The sequence below is a fragment of the Melanotaenia boesemani genome, chromosome 15 (genome assembly GCF_017639745.1).
Source record: "Melanotaenia boesemani isolate fMelBoe1 chromosome 15, fMelBoe1.pri, whole genome shotgun sequence".
Lineage (NCBI taxonomy): Eukaryota > Metazoa > Chordata > Actinopteri > Atheriniformes > Melanotaeniidae > Melanotaenia > Melanotaenia boesemani.
The window spans coordinates 3,977,907-3,993,459 of record NC_055696.1 but is presented as its reverse complement, the minus strand read 5'-3'; the positions used below and the strand labels follow the sequence as shown (position 1 = coordinate 3,993,459).

Genomic DNA, 15,553 nt, shown 5'->3' with positions numbered 1-15,553 from the left:
CCATCATGCAGGCCGGTTGTTCTTTCTGTTTCTGTAAAGAAGTGTCTGGTGGTGTCTACTATTCTGAGTGCTCTTTAAGCCAAAAATTTGGCAAATCATGACAGCCTCAGAATCTCAGAACAATTTAATCAAATAGAAAACTCACCTGCTTCAACATTTTTTACTAAATGCACAACAGATTACCATTTCTGTGCCTTAAGTCTAGTTATGTTTTCATCTTTTTGATAGCTTTTTGGTTTCTTTTTAACAGTTAAAAATGGCCATGTCACCAAACTAAAGTGCTATACCTTAAATATAGCTAATACAACTATAAACAGCTAATAGATCAGCTACATTATTTTAACCACTTTGCTGGTTCTTAAAAAAAATGGTCCTTAAAATGTCTCGGATTATCCATCACTGCACAGGAGAGTACAGCAGGTACACTACGCTGTCAGCTGAGCTAGTGTCCACTACAAAGGCAAGGCAATCAAACAGATAATAAAAGGGTTTGTTTGAGGAATGTGGCTGATTCCATCTTATTCATGCTTCACTTTCTGAGCAGCAGCCTTAGTTTGACCCCACAGTCACATGCTGAAAGAAGTGAAATGAAGAAGAGGAGCTGCTGGGTGAGACTAGACTTTAATCTGTTTGGTCCCAGCCTGGTTTTTCACCCCATCCATCTTCCTCCCCATGTCTGTCTGTTCCTGTGAGGTGTTCTTTTTTAACAGTAATCAGAGAGGGGTGAGCCAGGTGAGGGATGTGTTGGGACAAAAGTAGCGAAGAGGAGAGGCAGATCTCGCTTTCTCCTATACTCTCTATTATCAGGGTCCATCTTTGCTGTTACAGATTAAGTCATAAAGTAGGGAGCATCCCTCCCATCAGCAGATCAATCAACGTGAGCTGTGTGAGCATCCCAACACACACAGGACAAATCAATTAGAGGGGAATGCTGTGTGTATGTGTGTGTGTGTTATACACCACACCTAATTTCACACAGGGCACGCTGTTGTGGAAAGCAAATACATTTTCTTTAACACAGGTCAGAGGTCAGCAGAAAGAGAAGGTGGACGCATTAATGGAAACAGGAAAAAAAAGGGACTGAAACCTAAAAATAGACACATACAATCTAGTGTATGTATAAAATTTAAACCTCTTGATTAAATGTCTCAGGCAAAATAATCTTCTGCATCCATTTTGTAGCCTACAAGGCAGCTTCATATTACTAAAACATCTTCTCACACAGCAAGAGTGCCACATATATGACAGATAAGCTGTGGATAAAAACATGTGGATGGATTTCATTACAAAAGTAATCGATAAAAATCAATAGACCACGTCTGTGGGTGAGTAAGTGCATGCGGACATGTCCAGAATAATTAGTGACTGTGGTCCTGATGTAAAGAGACAAAATCACCCACAACTTGACTGCTTTTCAAAACCCGTCTATGTATGTGTGGTCTCCTCGAGAATATTCATCAGAGCTTTGCCTTCACATGTGATATCAGTTTGGAAATCAGAAACCAATGCTTATATCATATCCTCTTTCACCACAGAGCAAGAGATACACATCTTTCAGCCTGATAACATGTTGTGTTCATGTCTGTAATTGCATAAGTGTGTCCAATGGAAAAGCCGTACAGAGAGGTGTGAGGAAGAGCGTGTTTAATTTAAAAAAGCATGAAGGCGAGCATATGTTAGGCTTTGGGGCTTGAAGACAGGAGCATGTGAGGCATCAAAGCATAAGCAAGCCTCTGCAGGTATGGTCATTTTTGACAAAGTGGTATGTTAAAGCCTGAGAGGAATATTAAATAAAAATAAAAACATTCTCATGTAATTCAGCTTCTATAATCTTGAAAGGCGGCATCTTGCACTGGTATAATATGGCAGTCTTCAGGCTGAGTGAAACCAGCAGGTGTAACTTACTTTAAAATGGCAAACATGTGAAAGCAGAGCGAGCAGCTGGTTGCTGCCCATCAAAAAAATCAATGCTATATTATAAACTTTTTCTGAATGAGCAAACAAGAGGTGATTTGTCTAACCGAAGAGTTACCGTACATGTACAGAGGTGGTGTCTAGATAAAACACTCAAATGTACCTCTGAGTCTGAAATTGATTTTGTTGCTGCAAATTCATCCTGTGGAGCTGGATCAGACATTGATTAGGTGGAAAAGGAACTGGACTGGGTGTCGTTTCACTACAACTGTTCACACAGCAACATAAGATTCAGATCAAACATAGATTCATATAAAAACATACATCCTTTGAGGATGTGATTATTCAACAAAATTTACCTTAACTATCACTTCATATCAGATTTTGGCATGAGTACAAGTACATTATGTTTTATATATCTAATATATGCCATGATAACTCTAGTTTACCATCATACTATCTAAGAGAAAACCTGCTTTGCTGCTGATCTAACCCTTCTTTGACATCCTCTCTGAATCTACCTGAAACTTGCTCTCATGTGAATGAACACGCTCCCAGCCGTCCTGCTGCCACTGATGTACTTGTGGGAGAATATTCCCTCTGTTGCTCTCCCTGCCTCTGTTGTGGAGACACTTGAAAGCTCAGACATGTCCTGGATCACTGGTTTCTTTCTCTTTTTTTTTTCTTTTCATCTGTGCAGACCTGCTCAATCAGCAACTCTACACACAGAGAAAATATTCTGGTTAAACAGGACATATTTTTCCATAAACATATTTTGTTTTATCAGCATTGTACACTGATGGACCAAAAAAATGGAGCATTTAAGCTGTGAATGCTTATGCGTCAGCTATAGACTTTGTGTAGACTACTCTGTCACTTGATGCCGTAAATGTGAAGGAATATATTCATATTTTAGGGAATACATGTATATTTGATGGGAGTTAGATGGGATTGTTTGAAATACTCTTGTGTCTATCGAATAAATATGGAGACTATAAACACAGTGTCTTGAAAAACATAAAAAAAGACGTGTAATGCTACAACTAATGGCCAGCAATGGCCAGTAACTGTTAACAAGTAGCCACTGTGCATTGGTTAGCCTACTTCATTTGGCCCACATATGGACATAATTTTCTTTTTGGCAGTGTGTAAACAATAACCACAGAAAATAAAACAAAATAAAAAAATAACACAGCTATTATCCATTCTGCATACGTTTGACAGCTACGTAGGTCACAATAAGGCAATTTAAAAATGGGTCATTCCAGAATTGGAGGACAATTTGGAAATAGAAACATTTGAAAAATAAACTATTTATTTACATATTTTTTGTGATGTATTTTTTAAAACAGCATTATAAACAAATAAAAAATTATATTTGTCCAGCTTAAGCATAAAAAATATACTATATATATATATATATATATATATACATATATACATATATGGCTAGCCTCAAATAAGTTCCAGGTTCTTTATGTAAACCCCAATTTGAAAATCAATGCAAATGTTCGCTTTTATTCAGGAAAATATGATAGCTGTGAAATGTAATGTTACTGTTAACATTGAAGACAGAGTTAGTTATATTAAAGAATAAAGAAAAAAATTTAATCAAGTTGTGTGAAATTTACAGTGTGAGTGACAGGGTTGCATTGGTTAGAGTGACACACTCAGTCCAGGCTGCAATGATTGAAAAAATATGTAAAAATTGACCTTGGTCTGTCCATGCTGTTAGCATAAATCCTGATGAGTCGTTTCTTCTGTGTCATGTGACTCACTATTTTGTCTTCTTCTTCTGCCCTGCTAAATAGGTTTTGGTAACAGGGTTGCATGCATGTTGTGGGACTCAACTTCACACATTATTACTATTATTTAAGATATGCTGATTATTAAATTCAACTGTTTCAATATTAAAAGAGAAACACTTAGACAAGATCATCCAAATAAAAGTCCATTAAAAACTTATTCCAATGGTTATATTTGATATGCAAGTTTGTCATTTAAAAGAAAGGACAAGAGAAAACTGCCATTGTAGGGGGTGCTTGAGATCTATATGGTAGTTTGAATAATCATTTGGAACATATTTTCCAACAACTATATTTGTATTTTTTCTCAAGACAAGTGTAATTTACACAAGCAGTGCATGTGTTAGTGTATTGTGCACAGATTACTTGAAATTTTACAGGTGGGACATAAAATGTGTGTTTAATCATGAGTTGGGTCATGTAAGTTACTGCAGGTGTTCATAATTGTCAACCTTTTTTCTTCAGTGCAGTGTATTATGATATATTGCTGGCTTATTGACCATTCATGAAAAATTATCTTCATATCCTCAGTCTTCATGCTGTTCTACCCTTTTAGCTAGCTTACCTAGCTAAAAGCAATGAAGCTAAAATGTAAAGCCAGCTAATCTGACATTGTAGTTTTTCTGTTTTACTTTGCTTCTTGTAAAGATTTAACTAATGACACATAACATCTTAATTCAGGAGGTTTTTAAGTGGTGTACAATTACAATCTTTGGACAGAACTAGAATAGCCATTTTCTCTGGTCTTTTTTTCAGTGCTAGCTGGCTACTAGCTAGCTTCGCATTTTAGAGATAGATTTTTCCAAAATTTTCCAGAACTATTACTTTAAATACTACTGTGTAGTTGTTTTATTTTTCTGCACTTTGGGCAACTCAGGTTGTAGTAAATGTATTATACAAATAAATTTGAACTTGAACTTTAAAAAACAATGATCAAACCATTGTTTCTTGACTTTTTCTCAACATATATTGCATGCAAAGTAATTTGCATTAGTTTTGTCAGGATACATGTAGACATACTTGAACAAAATCTCAGATAAAGTATTTTCTAGTTAACTTAGTGGAGCAAAAACATTTACTTCATGCAAATGCGGGAATCATAAACACTAGCAAAGCAATAGCAAGTGAGCATCCCTGGCTAATCAATCATTGTGTGCGTGTGACAGGTTCCAGCAGTCTCAACCTTCATATTGCCAACAAAAACTAATTCTTAACAACACAGATGGCACAAAGGAAAAAAAAACATGACAAAGTGGCACAAGCTCTCACTCATTGATGTACACTGAGAGAAGCCTCTGAGCAGAGGATCAATCACAGCATGAGAGGGAGGAGGATAAAACGACATAAGAGAAATGAAACGGAAACAGAAGCATGCATAAACACGCGCACACACATATACTCATCTAGGTTTGTGTGTTTTCGGCTGAGGGCTAAAGCAGCTGTAATGCAACTGCCACAGACACAACAATGAGTCATCCTGGCTCATTGTTCTCATCAAGCAGGCAGTGGTGGGAATTCCTGGAATACACACACACTCATCTGAGTTGTGTTACCTTATCTGGGGCAAGTCGGTAAATAGTCAGTGCAGTCAAACAACCAGAACAGTGACCCTACTGATGCTGTGGAATACGTCTCAGTTTAACTCAAAATGTCTAATCTGCTACCTTCCTCATACTAACAATAGTGGAATCCAAATATAAACTTCTTTGGAAATTTAAGGGATAAGAAAAGAAGAGCTCAATTAAAAGAGCATAAGACTAAGAAAAATAATTCATGAGAAACAAGAAAAACACATATAAGTAGACAAAAGATTTATTTCATTTCCTGATCTCAGCTCTTTACAGTCATAAGACACTGAATTGTATATTGACGTTGTAATATCGTAACCATAAACAGCAGCTTTGCAGTTAGGGGAAGGAAGCAGCCTTTAAGTGTAGGATCTGGCTTTCTCCTCATCATCTTGGCTGTAAGTTGTAAAATGAAAAAAGCAGAGAGCCCTTCAGAGGTGGAGTACTCATGTAATATGCATAGCCACCACTTCTTTGAGTGTGTTAGTGTGTTGTGACTGTGTGTGTATTGGCTGGAGCTTTCATGGCAGAATGACGGAGGAGCAGGAGAAGAAGGGAGACAGGAAAGGAATAAGAAATACACAAACATGTTTTGGACCCTGTAATGGTCCTCTGTCTGACAGATGTGAGAGGACTGCAGTGGTATATCAGAACAAGTACTAAAAAAGGATGAAAAATGCTAAAGTCCTAACTCCATTGTTTCCAGTCTTCCTCGGTTCATCTTCCACCATCAACATACCATTTGTTGCATACTGTTGTGAGACAGTAGGAGGGTGTAACCACACAGCAGGACAGTTTCAGTGTGTTGTTGTGCAGAAGCAGAGATAATCAAATGGGTTTCCAGAACATACTTTACAATATAAAGGAAAGGCTAATTAACATTATAAATAAAACATATTGGTTTCACTAATCTCTGACACAGTGGTATCCTTACTTCTACTTTCATGGAAAACTTATCAAAGCAGTGACACGCTTTTTAAAGGAAAAATTAAAGACAGATAAAAAAAACTGTGCATCTAAGGAGCTTGCCCTTACACAAAGTCCATAAGAGGGCTTTCCAGTAAATTAAAAGAAAACTGATAAATTGGACAGGATGAAAGTTCAGTCTTAATTACAGACTGGTTCTAATTGACTGGTGAACCAATTACTGTGGGTTTTGTGGGTAATGTATCAGTGAGTGAACAGAGCCAAGCTTGCCGTGTTCATAATTAGAGTAGACATCAGATTAGACCAATAAGAGAGTGCAGCATGCACAAATATGCAAACACACACAAGCTTTGATTCATAAGTAGACATTAGGCCTTGTTTATTCATTTGGCTACATTTTCGATTATGACGAATGAAGCGATACAGCAGCAAAATGTAGTATTCAATGAATCGGACATGCTTTATTTTTCTAAATGCTTTGTCAAGTTTGCAGATAAAGTGGTTGTGCAGTGTTTCTCCAGTAATTAGTAGTGATTTCTGTGCAAATCTGTGTAATTAATGAGACTTGAGAGCAAAAAAAAAAAAACAAAAAAAACAAAGGAAATGTTGGGAGCGAATGTGTGTTGTGCAGGAGGCAGTAATGGTGACCATTTGCATTACTGTCAACAGGAAAAGAAAAAAAATTGCTGTGATCATACTAAAAGTGACACACACATACTTACATGTACACACTCCGACTGACAAGACGCATATCTATGATTCATATCTATTGTCAGCATGCAGTGAGTCGCAGGTGAGGGGCGGGTTACAGTGTCAGCATCGCACTGTATTTAAACTGGGTCACAATCTATCAGCACAGACTCACAATCACCTACAAAAAGCAAGAAAAGAAAAGAAAACAGCATGTGTGAAAGCTTAATCGACTTTTCTTCCACTGACTTTTTCTACAGATCTGAAAGATTTGAAGGTGAATACGGTTTCGCTGCTAAAAAGTACTGTTTTGAAGTTTTTGCAAAAGCCTCCAGCCAGCTGACTGATGAAACAGAATGAAATATCAGCCATCTACAAAAAACAAACACAAAGAGTGTTGGGGATCTGATTGGGATAAAGATGCGTTTGTGAGGAATACTCAGCTAAAAGAGAGGAGTTAAAAAAAAAGAGAAGAGATATGGATTTACTCTCCACATGCTCTCAAACATACAGCATATGAAATGAGAATGATGCAGCCTGAGGGGTGGAGAAAGAAAGAAATTCCAAAGGATGGTTTCCTTGAGGAAGGTGTCTGACCTGAAGTTGCTCTCATCAGAATGTGGAGAACTATACAAGAACGGGTATCATTTAGCCTAAAGGCAGCTGGAAGGAGCTCAAATGTGGCAGAAATAACCAAACAATGCTTTGGAAGAGGTTTTGCTCTCCATGAAACGTTCCTCCCTCATTCTAAGACTTTTTCCAGGAATAACACTGAATACTAAAAGTAACATGAAAGATGTTCCAATCATTTTTATTCACACAGTGGCGAAAGAAGAACTTAGTAAGTGTAATTTAATTGTTGGAGGAATGTGTTCTGTGCCAATCCAGCTGATATGGAAAACATTTTCATGTGTCGAGGAGATGATTGGCACATAGCACAGGTGCTTTATGGGCTCTGGCGGCAACAGCAGCACAGAAATAACACAGAAAGTACTTTGATCAAAGTAACTTCCCATTTTCATCACCATGCTTCGGAGGACATCTGCATAGCAGCTTTGCCCATGGGAATGCTGACACAGCGGGCCGGGCTTCCTCAGCATCAGCACAATGAAACTTGATGTGAGCGTGTTGTATGGGGAGCACACAGAAATACTCACTGCTTTCCTTTCCCAATCAACCAAGTTTGAGGCAAAAAAAAAAAAGAAGGAAAGAAGAGGGACTCCTCCTGATGAGAACGAGGATAAGAGGGGTACAGTCTCAGACAGCTGCACAGGAAGAAATATTCACCAGGTATGGCTGGGGTTGTGTGGAGTTTAGCTGCAAATGAGAAACCTTGTTCAGCCAAAAGCTGTCCCAAAGAGCAAACGATAACTTCCATCTTCTCAGAGTTCCTTTCAATCATCCTGCTGTGGCTGCAGAATTTGTTGCTTCAGAGGCAACTGCAACTACAGTGCCAGGCTTTTAATTTAAATACAGCCCTGAGGCTGTATTACAGTAATATATTATGATATCTGTACAACAGAGAAATACTGATTGTTACCAATGTTTATGAACCTTACCCTTCCTATAAGTTTCAAGTTGATTAACAAGCTAAGAAACAAGTGAAATGCTAGCTAAATTCCACCTCTTGTCCTCATAACCTAAAATCAAGACAACAGGCTTACAGCTGTCTTGGTGAATTTACAGCTGTATTTCAACACAACAGTGTTTGGAGTAAATGTTAATAGCAGTTTACCATAATTGGCAACTAATTTTGTTCTACATTAGCACACATTTGCATGCTAACATTTAAATCTCATGAGGCAAGTAGTGAGTTACATTGGCAATCCCAGCGAAATGCAGCTTAAATGTGAATTTAAAGGCACAATATACATCCTTATAAAACACTGGAACCTGCAGTTAAGAAAAAAAAACAACAAAAGTAAGAAGAATGGAAATAAAAAACAGAAGTTGGAGCCCTTTGAATACCTTGAATAGTCCCTTTCTGTCTCTGGAAAACTATGGGACGCATGACTGGTCTTTTTTCTCTTTGTGGGAGACTTTTTAGTCAAAGAACACAGTTAATTCAGAAGACATATATCTGAAAGTTTGCCCTCTGAATTGATCAGTATTGGTTGAAATGCACTAACGTGCACTTGTCAGCCCTGCTGCTGCAACAAAGATAAAACGCAGCAAGAGAAAGTGACTGTACTCTTGGCAAAGATACAAAGACACTGTAATAACTTCTGAAAAGAATCTGGAAAATGTTTGCTTTGTTTAAAGTTGATAACTACTGCCACAAATGACATCAACTAATGAAATATGTGAAAGGTTTTGGTGAAATGTACAGGAAATATTGCATCTTTGGATATCTAAGGACAAATCTAAAACTTCACATAAGTTGTTTTATTGAAATTATTCAGCTTGGAAAGTTGATGTCTTTACTCGACAAGTGAAGGTTTGATACACAAGAAATCTCCTAAATGCATCATATAAAATATTCAGTTTACAAAGTATCATTTGCTATTTGTGTTCACAAAATTTGAAATTATTAATCGCTGAACAGTGCTGTAAAATTAGGCATTCAGAGTAATGCCAGATTTTGCATATGGTTTCCTAGTTCGGTCCAGCTATCATTTCTTTCCTTCCATCTCGCTGTGTAATAATGAAAAGCCACAAGCTGCTGCTGCCACACCAGATGGAGCAACACAAACATCTTTAAAAAAACAAGAAAAGAAAAAATACTGCTACATGTTTCTTTCACAGGAAAAAAACAAGCCTTCAGGCTTATTCCTTTCAAGTCCTCAACCCATGAATCTCCCAAAGAAACTTTCATACTGAAATATCTTTTGAACTGGAATACTACTTCCAGTCAAATCAATAAAAAAGGAAAACAAGAGGCGATCAACAATCAGTAAATGAATTATCCAGAAGGTTTTTATGTGATAAAAATGTAAATGTTCTCTGTATGTTAATTTAGTTATGACCCTGCAGGAAAACAGCTGAGATTAGGCTTGTATGTGGAAGTGCTTGTACACTCAGCCAGGTGTGCCGTGTCTTCAGCCCTGAACAGATAACAACACTGAAAGAATCTGCCTGAGCAAACCCGAATGACTGAGCAAGGGTAAATAAAAATTAGGAAAGTTAGGGTTACAGCTAGAGTTTTTACAGGAAATATGTTATTAGATGTGTGTGTCATTGTAAATGGAAAGAGGGTACATAGAGAAAGACATGCACATACAGTCTAAGAAACCACTTAGAAGCACAGACCAGTGAAATATGCATGGCAGCAGAAAAAGCTCCCTGCTGTGGCACACAGAAATGTTCTCCCTCCCTCGCTCAGAGTGTAAAACATTGATGGCAGCAGCATCCTGCGGTGTAGCCACTCCACAACAGGACGGCGCTAATTTTGGGCCGCACCCAGGAGACCACAGGTGTGAGAAATAGCAGAGCTTAGCAGTTACACCTTGAAAAAGGGCTTTTTCTGGTTTGACCCATGCAATACTATGTGAATGTGTAGGAGTGTATATGCAGAACACTATGCATAAAGATGGTTTTATTCTTAAATATTCAGGAAAGCAGTGTGGCAAGTGTGGAAAAATCATCAACCTATATGAAAAATATAAATAATAAATTATATTTATATAAATATAAATTTATATGACAGGTGTATTAACACATATCTAACATGTGACGTTAGCTTAAAACTTAGCTGCATCTTGTTTTATAACAACCCTTAACCCTAAGTCCTGCTGTGTGTCAGAGGTTTGCAGCTGCATTTTTAGACATTATCAGATAAGAAAGACATGAAATACTACACCTTTTTAACCATCAAAGACACAAACAAAGCACACGTGTCTATTTATTCATTCCTGGAAAGCTTCCACCTGCCCAGCTCCTGGTCCTACCACTGCAAACTGCTAATCTTAGATTGAACAGTGTTTCCATTATTTGCTCTGACAGCCACCATTTCAACAATTAAAATCATGAAACCTGGGAACATACTGCAAAATGCTCTACATTACTATTAAAACAAGCAACCATAAGTTTTTGTCACCATACGTAGCAAAATGAAAGATTTAACAGTTCTTGATATGATTATTTAGATGTGCTGAGTGATCCAAACACTGTGTGGTGCTTTGCACAATTTCCACTGTCCAAATGGGGGAAAGAAATTAATGTAGTGTCTATACTGAATTGCAGACTGGTTTATATAGACATATAAATAAATAAAGTTCTGATATAGACCATGAATATTAGCAATGTCTGGAATAACATACTGTGCTTAATTAATCAATAAATAGATGTGTGAACAACATATCCAACTGGTTCTGATAATGTCTGTAGTCTCCATAGATTGAGAAACAATGGTCTCCAAGAGATGTGTCTTGGGTCAGGGTCCTGAAGGTTTTAGATTTTCCCTGCTGACCAAAACTGAGGGTTTGTTAAGAGGTTTGTGCTGAACTTGACAACAAGCTGTTGGAGAACCATTTCATTTGAATCAGGTATGATGCAACAGGGAAGAAAAACTGCAGGAAAGTGGCTAAAGAGGTCTGGAGTTGGTGATCCCTGATCTAGTCTTACAATAAGCACAAAACTAGAATGTGGTCATTTTTTGTGAAAAATCAATCACCAAATTAACAACCCAAACATGGTCGATTAGAAAGAGTGGTACTACTGAACTTTGGCAGCTTCTGGTACTTTGGTGCCTCCTAACGAAAGCTAATTCAGAAATTCTTTTCTGAGTTCTTTCCAGTGAGTAAAAGTCAGTCCAATGTTGACTCTTGTCTTATCTCTTGATCTGTCACTTATTCTCTTTCTTTTTCTTGATACCTCCAATAATGTCCTCTTGGGTTTCTTTGCTGAAAGAGCCGTGGTGCACGTCCCAAATGGCCAACATGTTTATATCTAGATGCTGCAGAACAAAGATGGCCCGAGGAATGTGCATGGGAGGAATGGGTTTTAAGGTAAAAAACTTATGTAGGGTTGCTTCAAATATCTTTTACTTTACTTTTTTTCACACTTAACATTCAGGGAAACACATCACACATATGCTGACATCTCTGTTGCATGACACAGATACTGTAAAAAAAAAAAAAAACCTCATCATCAAAGCAGGCTTCTCCATGAGATGCAACAGGAATGTTGACAAGTAACATTTCATCAGCAGTTTGTTTCCCCCAATCTGCCTGAAAACACACACCGTGACAATCCAGACTGACGATGTGCGTGCCACAAAGAAAGCTATTGTTCTTAATCTCCTTGTTACAGTTTATCAGCTCACTTTGATGGCACTTTCTCAACACATACACACATACTTGCAGTTTTGGGAAAATAAACACTCTTCTGATCTGCCCTCCCCGGGGCTTTGTGGACTCTCTGTTAAACCTCCGTCTATCTAGACAAAAGTCGACCTGGAAATGGAACAAAGGCCCAGATCCTCGCTCTGCATCATTATTTACCAAAGTCTGTTTCTACATTAGACACACACAGAACAAGCTGAAATACACACACACATGCGCACACTCAAGAGGCTCAGTTTTCTTGCTTTGTCACAGATTTGTTCTCATTTTCCCAAAGCCACATTGATCTGACTCCAGATTCAGACAGAGAGGCATGAGAGTCTGGCTGTTAGCATTGAGAACCACTCTCAACACACCATTAACCATACTCTGTGAAAGTTCCACCTTTGTCAATAAAGATTTAACCTGCCCAGTGAATTGAATTGAGTCTTTAATTATGCTTTGTTAAATGCCAGGGATTTAAATTAGCTACTCAATATTTGCAAGGACAGAGATTACGTAAATGAAAACGGGGGCAAAACATTATTAAAAAAATACAATTAAGGTTTTGTGCCTCTGAGAAACAGAGCAGGTAGGTGAAGTGATTTGAGACTTGCAAGTGCCTGACAGGAAGAAAATCCCAGAAATATGAAATGTGCTACACATAGAGGAAAAAATAAGCTCCAACTGCCATTAAAATGGTCTGATGCACAAGTCAGAGAGGGCTGGTACCAAACAATGACTGGAGCCCTGAGCTCTTGTGTGTTATTGGTTTTTAAAGCTAAAGCGCTGACAAGACCACGTTATGTTTACTGGACTCCTTCTCTGTTAGAGTGAAAGGGGCGGCCTGATAAGTCACATGTAGCCCTGAACCAATGACCTGTGTTAAGGAGGCATAATTGTCTTTTTACAACAGCCTCTAAATCTATCCTCGCTTTTCTGTCGCTGGCTCACCCCTGCCATGCAGACTCTGGTTGCCTAGCAGCAGCTGTCCTCGAGTTGTTTCTTTTGTTTTTTTGACGAATGGATAACAAAGTCAGCTTTTTTTTTATCGTTCTGATAATAGGCAGCGCAATCAGGGCTTCTTGCAGCATGGATCTAATAATGAAAAACGGAAGAGTGAAGAATGCCTTGAATTTAAGAGACACATTTATATTAACCAGATGTTGGGTTTTAACTCTTTTTTTTGTCATTATCAGATATTCATGAGAAATAAGTCCTTCATAATGAAAATAGAGAAAGTGTGTATTCATTTTTGTTACTGACCTGAAGCCATCTGCATGTAACCAGCCAGAGTGCAGATCCTCCTCTCACATCCGCCACTGGGCAAGAAGATAGTGATGATGGCCAACAGGGAGCTGACTGCCAGCAGAGCGCAGCCACCTGAACACAGCACCGCACTGGTCTGGAAAACAAACAGAACATCTCATTTTATATCCATGAATTTAACAAGATCAAAGCAACAGATTTTTTTACCTACAGCTTCTCCTTGAAACCTGTTTTAATTTACTGACATGTTTATAACAGCAATATCTGTTTTAATCCTGCAGCTGTGATGTAGTTTGGATTTTCATACAATCATGGTCACTAGTTGACTGGTTTTGCTTTTTTAGTCACTTCTGAGGAAAGTGCAGTCCTGGCACAGTGAGTGAACTGCAAGCCAAACAATATCTCAGCATACCTGTGTCTGTATGAAACCATTTGATCATCACAGCCTCTCAAACTCACTCTCCAGCATCAAGAAAGCTGCTATGTGTCCTCTCCAACACATTTAAAACAGATTTTCTTAACGACAAGTGCAGCACAGGAACAGAGTCAGAAAACATTAGTGATTAGCAATGCAGGCGGAGGCGATCACAGGAAAATGTCTAACATGCACAAGGGAATTACAGCCCTGAAACATGTGTCATTACGCATGTCCCTGATGTGACTGGCATGAACGGAGGGAGGATTAAAGCAGAGCGATTTCCATGCCTGACAGAATTTAATTAGCCAGTTCTGGATGTTTGGAAGAAAGACGAAGACGGAAGAAGCAGAAGTGTTGTCAGGGCAAATGATGATCATCATTCTTCCAACCTTCATTTGTCCAGGTTTGCTCAGTGTATGTGATGTTCTTCACAAATCCCCAACCTGCATCACCGCAGCAGCTGCACATGTTACAGATCAGCTTTTTGAGAGGTGGGAGCTAAGTGCCTTGCCCAGGGGCACCTTGACCAGAGCAATTATGCAAGGGTAGATGATGTGCAGAAACACAGCAACTCAGCAAAATTTTTATTACTAACCATTCTGAGAACCATTAAGGGCTTAATTTTATTTAATTTCATAATTTAAATATCATCATTCTGCATGTGAATGAATATTTCTCAGTCATCTAGCAGTACAGCGTCGGGTCACATTAAAATTAACCACAAAAAAAAAAAAATAAAAAAAGAAGGAGGAAGAAATGCTGAACATTGCTCAGGTTGGAAAGAAAATTAGCTTCAAAGCATGTCTTTTCAGAGAATGCTAGAGTTATAGGCAGGAAACGGTTGATGGTTCCATAGGTTTACAATTCTAAATATCTGTAATGTCTTTGTTTTATGTAAAGCACTTTGAATTGTCCTGTACATGAAATGTGCTATACAAATAAACTGCCTTGCCTTGCCTTGCCTTGCCTTTACAACCCATTAAGTAACTGAAGGTAACTATTTGTGCATATTAGGTAAGATACTTAGATATCATGGTGCAAAATTCAGGACTTTCAAGAGTAATTGTCAGGATATTAAACAGTTCCACACAAAATCATTCATGACCTAAACTCATGATGTAATTTTGTTTTAACCTGACATGCTAGTTGGTACTTCTGGAGGAAGACTTAGCAAGTGACTGGATGAAGCATTCATCTATCAAAGTCATTAGCAAACTTAACCCAAAATAATAAACCAATCAGAACCAGTAGATGAATAATAGCTACCATTGTTTTTTGTCATCAAGCCTAAACCTGCCTATAACATTGGCTGCCTATTGATTCAATATTTTGTTTCAGCCATAAATGAGAAGCTTGAAGCAAGAGCAAGCTGTCAGTAACATGTCATCACCTTTATATTGTGGGAAGTCAAGAATCTGGGAGTTATTTTTGACTATGATCTGTCCTTTGACTCCCATATGAAACAGGTTTCGAGGACCACCTTCATTCTGCTAAGTAAAATTGAACAAATTAAGGACGTCCTGTCTAAGGGTTATGTAGAAAACATTGTCCATGCATTAGTTCCTTCTACTGCAACTCTTTATTATTGGGCTTTCCAAAACTGTTCTGAAAGGCCTCCAACTGATCCAAAATGACTGAAGTTTATTAGGATTGATCATATTTTTCTAATTCTAGCTTCTCTTCATTGGCTCCCTGTTCAAT

The 15,553-nt window shown here is 38.0% G+C and overlaps 1 protein-coding gene across 1 annotated transcript in view; it reads right to left on the bottom strand.

Moving 5' to 3' along the window:
- Positions 1–15,553, bottom strand: part of LOC121655020 (transmembrane protein 211) — a 112,620-nt gene that overhangs the window by 61,971 nt on the left and 35,096 nt on the right. Inside the window, exon 2 of the mRNA XM_042009449.1 lies at positions 13,432–13,570. Coding sequence (XP_041865383.1) covers positions 13,432–13,570 — 139 coding nt within the window. The remainder of the gene's footprint in view (positions 1–13,431; positions 13,571–15,553) is intronic.